General features: G+C 35.4%; 4 protein-coding genes across 8 annotated transcripts; 2 read left to right on the top strand and 2 right to left on the bottom strand.

Annotated features, from left to right (window-relative positions):
* The first annotated feature begins 268 nt into the window (after nt 1–268).
* Nucleotides 269–1,056, top strand: LOC128876162 (uncharacterized protein C20orf85-like). Its single transcript, XM_054122298.1, has 3 exons — nt 269–402; nt 471–555; nt 748–1,056. The coding sequence occupies exons 1-3, from the start codon at nt 299–301 to the stop codon at nt 1,021–1,023; spliced, it is 465 nt and encodes a 154-aa protein (XP_053978273.1). The 5' UTR covers nt 269–298; the 3' UTR covers nt 1,024–1,056.
* A 133-nt stretch (nt 1,057–1,189) lies between these two features.
* Nucleotides 1,190–4,618, bottom strand: LOC128876154 (U3 small nucleolar RNA-associated protein 4 homolog). 2 transcript variants are annotated; one of them, XM_054122285.1, is made up of 4 exons: nt 4,294–4,618; nt 2,200–3,739; nt 1,583–1,885; nt 1,190–1,517 (listed from the first exon to the last, which is right to left on the bottom strand). In XM_054122285.1, the coding sequence occupies exons 2-4, from the start codon at nt 3,601–3,603 to the stop codon at nt 1,401–1,403; spliced, it is 1,824 nt and encodes a 607-aa protein (XP_053978260.1). In that variant the 5' UTR covers nt 3,604–3,739; nt 4,294–4,618; the 3' UTR covers nt 1,190–1,400. The 2 variants fall into 2 exon arrangements, with proteins under 2 accessions (XP_053978260.1, XP_053978259.1); XM_054122284.1 differs by lacking the exon at nt 4,294–4,618 and adding an exon at nt 3,815–4,245.
* A 158-nt stretch (nt 4,619–4,776) lies between these two features.
* LOC128876158 (protein lifeguard 2) lies at nt 4,777–9,276 on the top strand. 3 transcript variants are annotated; one of them, XM_054122292.1, is made up of 6 exons: nt 4,777–4,956; nt 6,493–6,562; nt 7,268–7,354; nt 7,566–7,746; nt 7,810–8,080; nt 8,219–9,276. In XM_054122292.1, the coding sequence occupies exons 2-6, from the start codon at nt 6,511–6,513 to the stop codon at nt 8,576–8,578; spliced, it is 951 nt and encodes a 316-aa protein (XP_053978267.1). In that variant the 5' UTR covers nt 4,777–4,956; nt 6,493–6,510; the 3' UTR covers nt 8,579–9,276. The 3 variants fall into 3 exon arrangements, with proteins under 3 accessions (XP_053978267.1, XP_053978269.1, XP_053978268.1); XM_054122293.1 differs by lacking the exon at nt 4,777–4,956 and adding an exon at nt 5,381–5,532; XM_054122294.1 differs by lacking the exon at nt 6,493–6,562 and having other exon boundaries at nt 4,778–4,956.
* Nucleotides 9,277–9,510: 234 nt separating this feature from the next.
* LOC128876159 (ras-related protein Rab-10) lies at nt 9,511–11,752 on the bottom strand. 2 transcript variants are annotated; one of them, XM_054122295.1, is made up of 6 exons: nt 11,619–11,752; nt 11,259–11,439; nt 10,818–10,878; nt 10,624–10,762; nt 10,447–10,536; nt 9,511–10,373 (listed from the first exon to the last, which is right to left on the bottom strand). In XM_054122295.1, exons 2-6 carry the CDS (start codon nt 11,383–11,385, stop codon nt 10,188–10,190), a joined length of 603 nt encoding a protein of 200 aa, XP_053978270.1. In that variant the 5' UTR covers nt 11,386–11,439; nt 11,619–11,752; the 3' UTR covers nt 9,511–10,187. The 2 variants fall into 2 exon arrangements, with proteins under 2 accessions (XP_053978270.1, XP_053978271.1); XM_054122296.1 differs by having other exon boundaries at nt 11,541–11,678.
* Nucleotides 11,753–11,832: the final 80 nt, after the last annotated feature.

Consider the following 11,832-nt stretch of genomic DNA (forward strand, 5'->3'; position numbering starts at 1 on the left):
AGCTACCCTTATCCTCAAGAATTTCGAGTTCCAAGCTGATGGAGACTCGCTACTCGCGATGAAAACATTTCGACGAACGATCATAGACATGGATGCTACACGGTGGTGCCTCGCGTAATGTTCGACTCTCTTCAAACAACCCTCGTATCTCCCCGAAAATGGGGGTAAGATTAGCTATGGCAACGAGATATCGAATAAACCGCGCAAGGATTTTTGGGCTTCACCTGTGAATACTCTTAGTTTCCTAGTTGCTTTTCTTATACTCGAGTAGGATCTTTCTTGCCGCGAGTGACTGTAAATGGCGGACGATACGCAGGATAAGACGGAAGGTAGACAAATCGAGAAGGGATCCACGAAACGCGGGGACCACTCGAAGAATCCTGTGATTTCTGACAGAATTTGGTAGACGCACGCAGCAGGAGAAACAATCTACTTCTTTTAACTAATAATTCTCGGTGTGTGTATTTCAGCAAAGAAGTCATCCTACGAGACAAGAAATTTCGACGCGATTGGCCCAGAAAGTATGGACACCTGACCAATGAATTTTTCAAACGGGTACTACAAATAACAAAATAATTCCATTCTACTTTCTTTACTTAATCGCGTTTCTTCTTTTGTTAGTCCAACATCTAGTAAACGCGTTTGGTCCGAAAGTACCCAAAAGTTATTCAGGGGGAATGTACAGTGCAGTGTGAGCGGTGCATGCACCATACGAATTTTAATGTGGCCCGATGTCACTGACCGTAGGTGCTAGCCGAGGAATGCAGAAAGAAGGGACTTCCGGCGGACAGCTTCGAACGTAAGCCGCCGGAAGATGCGATTAAGCGTTCACCGATTCCTCTGAAACCGTCACCGTCCATTCCCAGAACGACATCCGGGATGGTGGGCTTTCGATCATCTCATCCGGAATACAATCTTGAGTTTACGGGCCGTTGGTACATATCACCGAAATGGACGATCGAACCACCCATAGAACCCGGTGAATTTCGCGTCACGCAGCAAAGGTTCATCTTTCTAGGTTGAACAAGATTTATGGGACTAGTACAAAGTAATGTATACATGAGCCGAACGTTGTGAAAGTAGAACGAGTATAATTGGTTCGTTGTACGCTTCAAATAATCTTCATACTTCATTTCAAAGATGTACTCACGCTATTTTCACAACGAGCTTCTTGTTATACACATATACGTATCTTTTTTGTATACAATGCATCATACATTGTAACGATTGTATTGAAAAATAATTATCGTCATCTCGTGTAATTATAAACAGTGTATCGTGAATATTCGTGACAGAGTGTTTTTCGAAATATATGATTCAAGTTTTTCGGATAACTCTGTATGTAACATTTCATCCCTTCGATAAGATCAGATATACTTTACTTCTCTTTCGTTGAATATTTACATTCCGAACCATTTTTGTTTAAGAGTCGGTGGTAGTTTCTCCGTTAAAGATATAGGATTCACTTCGACCGCGACCAGTTCTTCATCGCTCAACCAGTCCAAGTAGACGAGGTGCTGCAAACAGGATCGGTGAAAATTAATTTTCGTAAACGAATTACGCGATGCGAAATCGACATTACCTTGTACTTCTTGAGAACTTGAAAGGCTTGTTGGGACTGCGAACTCAGGACGGAGCTACTGTCCTCCGTGAAATCGCCGTTCTCGCGTCTTGGAATTTTAGCTTCCTTTTCCGGTAGCTCGTTCGACTTGTTGATTACGTAGACTGTCGAGTCGTCGTGCATTATTATGATATTCTCGTTACGTGGATCGAAAATTATATTCGTTATCGGAAACGACCGTGCCAGCCATTGCTTTGGCAGTCGACTTTGTAAATTATTTGAAAATTTCGTGTACTGTCTTTGCAAGATATTGTATTCGACGATCTGAAATGAAACGCGACGACTAAGTACAAAAAATAACTACCGATAAAATGTAAAGTTTTATACTTTTTAATTTCGCTCGTGGCATCGTACTAGGTGAAGATTATAGCAGTAGTTTAGCGCAAATTCTATAGGAGGTAGAAAGTGCAGGACCATAAATGGTTTATGGTTTTTTTTTATGACTACCATAATTAATGATAACTGATCGTTTTACGATGGTATATTGTCTTGAATAACCGAACGTTTAATGCTCAGCAATTGAAGCAGATATTTGCTACACGATATAACAAATAAATGTACGCATTCGAATTGCTCACCTTGTGATCGGAATATACGACAACTAAATTTAGAGTATCTTTCTGTACAGCCATAGCTGTTGGTGGACAGCTATACTTGGGCAATAACCACGCCATAGGTGTATCCGTACTCTCAGTTTCGCTAACGTTATATACAGCAATGCTACCTTGACGATCGGCACATACAAAATATTTACTGTCAGCGGAAAAGCATACAAGTCCAATGTTCATGATAGATTCCATATTTGTGTAAAAGGAACCAAGATCCCATAGGTGTTTCTTTTTCACTTTATATAAAGTCACGGTATTCTTTTTTCCATCATTGTTAACTGCTGCAAATAACTTTCCATTCGGACTGAACAACATTTTCTGTATTCTGGTTGCAGAAATATCACTGTCATTCTTTGATAACTGTACATCTCCCTCAACTACGTCAAAATTAAAAACCCTAACATGACTATCGGTTGAATACACAATTATCTTAGAGTCTTTGCTAATAGCACAAGAAATAATAGTCTCATCTCCTTTTGTTTTTAATTCTAACAACTTTATAGGCTCTTCTTCCAACTGATGAAACATACCGGGATGTACGGATTCTGGAAATACCTTAGTTGGAGAGCCAAGTCTCCATAATTCAAGAAAATTTGTATATCTCAATAAAATACATCTAGATTTTTTACAAACGGTAACGCATGGTGGTTGAAGTAACGGTGGGTATTTAACAAGCATTTTAGGTGGATAACTCGACTGTGCTAAATATCCATCTACACCTGCTGAATATAATTTTCCATCTGCATCCACTAAAGCTCTTACGTCGTGAGCATGCAACCTCCTTTCAATTCCTTTCACCCATTGGGGTTTGCCAGTAGATTTCATAATTATTTTACAAAAACTTCTTACTACAGGATCAACACCTGCGCAATATACAACATTTGTGTCATGGGATACAGTAACAGCTAATACATCTGCGGTATGACTTTCATGAGATTCGATTAAAGTTCCCATGTGAGGATCCCAAAATGACAAACAACCACGAGAATCTCCAGAAATTATAACATTATCATCTGTGACATCTAAACACCAAATAATAGTTTCCTTCTTTGCTTCTTTTCTAGAAGTTGTCATCTTATGAACTGCATGACCAGATATAGCATTCCAAACCCTAATCGTATCAGCAGATCCTGTATAAATCATTTCTCCGGTATTGTCCCATTTTATACATAAAATTCTGCCTTTTTGTTTATCAAAGATCCTTTCATATATCAGTGTATCGGAAGTAACATTGAATGTATTGATGTATCCATCTTCTGTACCAACTGCTAAGCAGGTTTTCTTGTGGTTAACATCCATACACCAAGCTGCACCTCCAGTGACTGCAACCTCGTTTTTAATGGCCAGTGTCGTTAAATCATATTCTGCTATCATACCGTGAAGTCCAGTCGAGAATAATCTTGAACCGATCCAAAGAATGCTTTCAATGGAGTTTTCTGGATGACCAGCTATCGTACACTCCACAAACGGTGCATTTCCAACGTTCCAAACTTCAATCGAATTATCGTTTCTGCAAATAGGTTATCATACAAATTATTACAACGCATTTCATATTTTAATTGAAAGTGTTTACTGTGAAACTAACCTCGCAAGCGCCAATTTTCTCGTTTTCGACTCGTATGATAAACAAGTAACCGATCGAGGTTCCAGATTATAAAACCTAACGTTATGTATCTTACAAGTCGACATGATTTACTTGATTTCTTGAAATTATTTACAACAACGTTGTTAATTTAATTATACAAACTACACTACACACTAGAAAACATAACCACAACTGTCACGCACGTGGACTCTGCATACGAGTCTTTCATGTTTCTACATTGGTAACCGTTTCTAGTAAACACTTGAAATTATCAATAAAAGCATAGATATCGATAATACAATAATATTACTAATATTATTACGCTTAGTAATACTTTTGTTTTATAACAATTTTTTTTCCAGGAAACAGATTACATATTACATATTACATATTACATATTACATATTACATCTTATTTCTCGAGTAGTATTAACGTGTTATCTAAAGTAAATAATAAAAAGACTTATCGTCCTTTGTACCTAAGTTCGAATAAAAGTATTGACCAAGTTAAATAAACTTCAATTTTTGTCCTTCGATGTACATAGATATTGCATACATATTACGTAGTTATACATACGTAGTATACATCAACTATAATACATGCACGAAAATTCTAAATTGAAATAAGAGAAGAAGAGAAATTGTTAGGACCAAGAAAAACAGTGAAAAGGGAGGAAAATGTTTTGGAACGGGTTCAATATGTCTAGATCGAGTGAAATATACATATAATGATTATAGCAGTTGAAAATATTTTGTTCCTAGTAAATAAAATAATGTAAGTGTTACAATCAGCGTTAGTTTAACAATGAACTATGCGAATCTTTTATTCGGCATTAGGTGTACATATAATTCTAACAGTAAACAATTTCGAGAAAAGTGTATTACGCAGGCGCAAGTGTTGAACCAACACTTCCCAATATTCAACGTACTTCATATCAGTACTCGCGTGAGATTCAGTCGAAGGTTGATGAGTGGGGAGTGACATCTTTGCGGCAGTCGAATACGACAAGCTCTTGTAATTATACTCGATTGTACACCATACGTGAACGAAGTTGACGATTTAATTCAGTCCGAGTAATTATCATTTCAAGCAGATCTCAAGTGTTTCACCGTTTACGGATCTTAAACACTGTATCAAAGAGGTAAATACGTTTAACTTACATTCGGCGCACGAATGTGATTATCGATTGTAACAATTTCCAGAAAGTGCGCATGACGCATCAAACTGACGTACAAACAAGTCTGTTTTTTTTTATTAATATTCTACACATTCTTAACAAAATGTCGCAAGGCTGTCACAGAAATTGATTCTAAAATTTACACAACCTCACGGAAATACCTGCTTTAATCTATCCTGCAGTTGTTACGGGAAAACGTTGAAGTATCGTCGTGTGATTTCGCAATATTATGGCTTACTTGCTTTTATAGCGAAACCGCTTATTATCCGTAATATTTTAGTTTCTGTCAAAGTACAAAAATTTGTGATAATTGTACATTAAACAAGATGAAAAAACTGCGTATCTAACGGAACGAAGAAAATTACTTATTAAGTGGGACGAGTAAAATTGTTTAAATGACGTAACGTTTGAAGCTATCGTCGCATCTTTTTTTTTGTTTGTACTGTCAATCGAGAGAGGTGTACTGTATACATACTTGTCTTTAATGAGAAATCATCTTTTTTTAAACAGCAACATCGATACAACCGACACCGATATGAGGTTAAAATCATACGTAGGATGTTCGTCTAGCGATAATTATTAACTGGTGTTTCTAGTGTTCTTTTTCAGCTGAAATTAATTCTCTGAAAAAACAACGAACGTCAATTATGCTCATATCTACGGTATTTAAATACACACGTGTATATGTTTTAGTACATATTTAACTCTTCTAAATTGCACAATTGCTTTATCTTGTTAGATTTGCACTGTTAATAGAAATTAACTACATTAGTCAGTGTGTTATTTAAAGAATGTCTGTAAGTATGAGCATTTTACACCATTTAATGCTTAAAATTAACAATTTCAGATATGTGTACTATCTTACATCAGATGTATAAGTGTAATCTTTTTGAGATAAGATAACAGGGACGGCACTTTTAATATGTATTTATTCTACACGTTTTTTTGTATTAAACAAATGAATGTACAATTCTTAGAAATTGCTTTCACAATCTGCAATTATATAATATTCTTACTTTAGCATTATTTTAAGATGGGAAAGTTAGTGTAACTTTGTTGCTATTGTATGCTAACTTTCGTTATTTTTCCTTAAGAATAAATGTGTTTACTTTCCAAGAAATTATCTAAAATTATCTAATGCATAGCGTCAGTCGTTCGCTCTGATAACAAGTTTTTCAATTTTACTTTGTCTGAACTTGAGAAAGCCGTTTAGGGCGGTAGCGTGCCCCACGCGGCCATAACTATAACGTCATCAAAATTCACACAGCCATTGAAAGATTAAACGCGTGTGTATTTATAAAAGGTTATACACAAATGAATTATTTTGTTTTTTTTTCCTTATTCGTGCGCGTGGTAATCATTGTATGATTATGATTGTAGTCGACTATGTAAAAATAAAATTTTATATCACACTTTCAAGGTTGCTGATACATTCGTGCGCTGGCGTTCCATTGATGCATTTGCAACAATGTCTCATGATAATAGTGGATTCTTTTTCAGCTAAAACAAAAACCAAAGATGACAACTTGGCAGAACACACCTGGTGCAGGATATTATCCAGGACAACAAGGTTCTGATCTTTTTCTATGTTTTAAATATTCTCGATTTTTGTACATTATCCGTGTCTTTAACATGCAACAGAATGTTTAGCAAACTGCAAACACCATGATGCTTGTTTCAAGCGGCAATCATCACTCTAAACCAGTGTATTCCAAAGTAGGAGGCGTTTTATGATCCAGGGGGGTGCGAATGAAAATTTTTAATGTACTCGAATGCAACAATTTAGATATTCTTTTCTATTGATACATCTCTAATCATTAGAATTTAACAATTGTAGGATTATATATATTTTCTTTTATCATTTTAAATGCCATTCATCTGGTTGCAGTTATCCTTTTCTTTCTTATTTTTTCGTTTAGGACGCCTTCCAAAAAGTTTGGAAACCACTGCTCTAAACCATCTGCAAATGTGTCAACATTTCAGAGAAGATGTATAATATGTAATTAACAAAAAAAAAAGCATTAGTAGTTGCACATTTGTAAAAAGGAGTTAATGCAGTGCCAGTATTATATATATATCGTTATCAAACGATCAATCTATATGTAAAATAACAATTTAAAGAGAAATATAACATCATTAATATATGAAAAAGGCTATGCACCAACATTTAGTGGCTGTTATTAGAGCACAAAATTTTATGAACATCGATGCTTAAGTTTGAATGCAGGCTCTATTGCAGCATAATGTTTTATGTGACTGAAATTCGATTGTGCAGGTTATCCACAACAAAATCCTGGGTATCCACCTCACGACGGGTATAATCCAGGATATCCACCTCCTTACGGTGCACCAGTCCCCCCAGGTTAGTGTACATAATATTATTCAATTTACATGTTCGTTGAGCACTTCTGGCTTCTCTATATATCGGGTAGCTCGGGATCGCTAAATCCGCACTCTAGCCGCGTAGACACATGCTACAGCCCCTGAGTATATAATTACAAGTTATAGCAACTTGATAGATGGCTATGATCTATGATTTATTAATACATTTATAATATTTTATCGCTTTACAGGACCTGGTTTTATTCCTCCTCCAGCTGCTCCCCCTTACGAGCAAGCACCACCACCTGGTGCAGCGTTTGTTGCAGGACCACATCCAGGCATGTATGGGACAAATTATGCAGAAGATCCTATGCAAGATGAAGTCAAGGGATTTGAATTCAATGACAAATCGATCAGAAATGGATTCATCAGGTTCGTATCGCGATAAATAATATTCTATTAAGTTTAATTGCAACTTTATATTCTTTCTTTCAGGAAAGTTTATAGTATACTGATGTGCCAGCTTTTGATTACGGTGGGACTGATCGCGTTATTCCTTTATCATGAACCTACTCAAAAATGGTCGATGCGGCATCCGGAGATGTTTTGGATTTGTTTTGCAGTCACTATAGTTCTGATTATATGCATGGCTTGTTGTACCAGTGTGAGGCGAAAAGCCCCTATGAATTTTATTTTTCTGTTTCTATTCACAATAGCAGAAAGTTTCCTGTTAGCTACTGCTGCCTCAACATACAAATCTACAGAGGTAAGGTACTAAGTTAGCTTTCATTTTATGTTCCTCCCAAGAAGTGTTTTGGACCATCTATATATTCTATATATGCTGAATCATGCGTTATATCTACAATTATATAAGAAATAACACGTTTCTGTGGAATATTTGCAGGTACTCTTGGCTGCTGGAATTACAGCAGTTGTTTGTCTTTCACTGACGTTATTTGCATTTCAAACAAAATTTGATTTTACTGGCCTCAACAGTATTTTGTTTGTCGCAATGATTATTTTTCTACTCTTTGGAATAATTGCAATGATCTGGCATGGGAAAACTATGACTATAATGTACGCATCAATTGGAGCTCTGCTTTTCTCCATTTATTTGATCTATGATACACAACTTATGATCGGCGGTAATCACAAGATTGCAATTTCCCCGGAAGAATACATCTTCGCTGCATTGAATCTTTACATAGATGTTATCAACATTTTCCTTTATATTTTGACTATTATTGGCACTTCACGAGACTAAGTATTATAAAATACATATTTTTTGTCAGTTATTAGAATAATTGTTAACGCAAACTGCTTTTACTTATCCTTATTCTATTTTGACTTTCTTTACTTTGTGTACAGAGAGTTTATTAAAGATAAGTATAAAGATACGATCGAGCGATATTGGTAGCAATTCGAGCATTAATTTCTGTGAACCAATAGTTTTTTCACGTTTTTCAAAATATAGTCAACATGAAGATATTGTTCTAAAGTTGAACTTTTAGTCTTGTAAGTCAAACAAATAATTCCTATGCTAAGAAAAGTGAGCTAGTTGTCTTGTATTTAAGAACATACAAGTGTATAATATGTGTAGATGCATAATTTACCCCTATTTATGTTCGATAATTTAAAAAAAAAATACTATATATTTATGTCCATTTGGTTGAAAAAGTATTCATTTTGTAAACAAATATTTACTTTTTGTATTTTGTCATAACACAAAGAAATCCTATTTATGTGAAAAATAATTGATCTAATCATTAGTATATATAATAAAAAAATATGTTTTAATAGTATTAATGTTCATATTAGACGTAGCATTATAATGTTTAAACATTATTACACTTCCAGATTATCCTAAAAGTGCATTATATATGTATATCTCGTTGTGTGCTTAGAAAACAAATGTTATGTTATCAATGATCATATTTGCATAATAAAAAAAATTCTAAAGTATTAAGCGATATGTTTGTTTTTTGACATAAATATGTAAGACTGTACTTCAATTTTTACATTGCGATTTCTCGCAGCACAACCTAGCTTTTCACGTGTCGTTAGTGCACTATAAGGATGAAAGTATTTGATTAAATCTAATATCGTACATGACAATATTACATACACAGTACTTTTAATCGTATACTTATTTATTGTACTTTGTATTTATTGTGAAGGATAATAAAAGATGATCACTTCGAAATCGTGAATGTTTATATTTGTAGTAAATTAGTCTTACACAAATAGGATAAAAGCTCTCGGTCTTAAGCCTTTAGATTTCAACTTAAAGTGTAAATAAGCATATATAGTGCAATATCCGTATGAAAAAGCATTCAATGTTCACATAGATTTTAAAGATTAAAAGCCCACATTCATTCTCACTCTTCTTATTATGGTAACAAATTGCAGCCTCGTAACAAATACATTGTTCCTAGTTGACTTTGTTCGTACAACAATGTATGAAGTTTCATATGGAAAACGAAGCTCCATCAGCAGTACTTATTATTGAATTCCTTATATTATTTATAAAAACTCTGATGGAACTCTAATGTTTGTATACATGCAATAGACACATTTATAAATACAATGATATATGCGACAAACAGCACTTATAGCCCCACCATTCGAAATTCAGGTATAATTAGGAAACTTCACTTTTTAACCAAACGTGTTTCTCTTAAATTAAACGTAAGTATCAACTTATCAGAACTGTCATCAAATGAGTTCAATTGAATTTGATTAGGCAGTGTCGTGAAGAGTTTAATTATACTATTATGCTTTAAATTATGCTCTACATCTATCCACAAATCTATTTTGAGTGGCACGAGCTGATATATAGTTTATTATGCGCCATTGAAATAAATAATATAAAATTAGCAGCACCGATTAGAACTTCTTTCCACCCTTCTATCAACTGTTACTCTATCAGGAGCATCTTGAGGTTCTTTCCCATGTGATTTCTCCAATATTGCTTCAACTAATTCACTAAATGCGCGATCAATGTTGATATTTGCTTTCGCAGATGTTTCCATAAATCTGATTCCATGCTCTCTTGCTATCTAAAAGTGAATATAGGCTTATCGATCTGTAACATTTACAAGTTTCATAAAATTACTGTTTTTGTCACTTTACCGCTTCTCCTCTTTCTGTACTAACAACACGTTTATCTTCTATGTCACATTTGTTTCCCAATATCACCTTTTCCACATCTTCATTTGCATGCTAAAACAATGAAAACCTGAATAAGATAAACAACTTTCACTTTTTCTATTCACATCCGATAATGAAATATGCACAAATCAAACTTACTTCATCGATATTTCTCAACCATTTGACAATATTTTCAAATGTCTTCTCAGTAGTGATGTCGTAAACAAGCATAATACCCATCGCACCTCTGTAGTACGAAGTGGTAATGGTATGAAATCTTTCTTGACCAGCAGTATCCCTGTAAGCGCATAGATTAAGGGTTGTTTAGAACAAGTGTATATTCGATATCTTACCATATCTGTAACTTGATTTTCTTTCCTCTTAATTCCACTGTCTTGATTTTAAAATCGATACCTGAGTGACAAAAAAAAAACGCCACATTTATTTATGTAACAGACACTTCACGATATACGTTAACGTTTAATCACGTAAACATCCCCCTATTGTAACAATATTGTCAAGTTAACCGTTTAGAGATACAATTGTACGTAGTCCCGCGTACGACTTATCGTATTTATGATAAGAAAAAAAAATGAAACAACACTTTTGACATCGAATTATCCGTTATTCGTCGGGTAGGATTTCACGTATTTTCATCGGACGACGTAAAGAATTTTATCTTGGGCAGCATAACCTACTCCGCCGAAACGGATTCCCAGTGTCGAGCGATCCGGTTCGTGAAGTGCACCATGTTACAAAATCAACAATCGTTTAAACGTAACGCTTCGTCTTACCTATGGTGGAAATAAACGTTGATGAAAAGGCATCGTCCGAAAATCTAAACAGTATACAAGTCTTGCCGACCCCGGAGTCACCGATAAGCAGCAACTTGAACAACAGATCGTACGTCTTTTTCGCCATTTCACTGTTGCTCCGCGTTAACGAGGCGCCGAGGTCAAACAAAAAGAATCGAACCTGTGGAGCAAGATTAACAATTTTTCAGACGATGTTTCGAACATCGAACGCTATGAACGATTATAAGTTTCAAGGTCGGACGAGGGCGCGTCTCGACGTACAACGGTGCCTCGTTAACGACGGAAAAACCGGTCACAAGGGCTGACTATTAAAAGACAATACGACGTCACACAACAGACCAGCACGCAGAAGCATCGGGGTAACTTTGCACTTTGCGTTCTGCCGAGACCGATATCCGCCAAGCAACGACTCCGACCAACTCCAACAACTGTTTCTTTGTTGTAATTAGCGGCAATCGTAAAACTATGCCGGGTTCAACTGGAAATATTCCATCTACCACGGGAGGTCACCACCACTGCAACAATAATTTTCAATTAAAATAAAACCTGCAGA

The sequence above is a fragment of the Hylaeus volcanicus genome, chromosome 5 (assembly GCF_026283585.1).
Source record: "Hylaeus volcanicus isolate JK05 chromosome 5, UHH_iyHylVolc1.0_haploid, whole genome shotgun sequence".
NCBI classification, from domain to species: domain Eukaryota; kingdom Metazoa; phylum Arthropoda; class Insecta; order Hymenoptera; family Colletidae; genus Hylaeus; species Hylaeus volcanicus.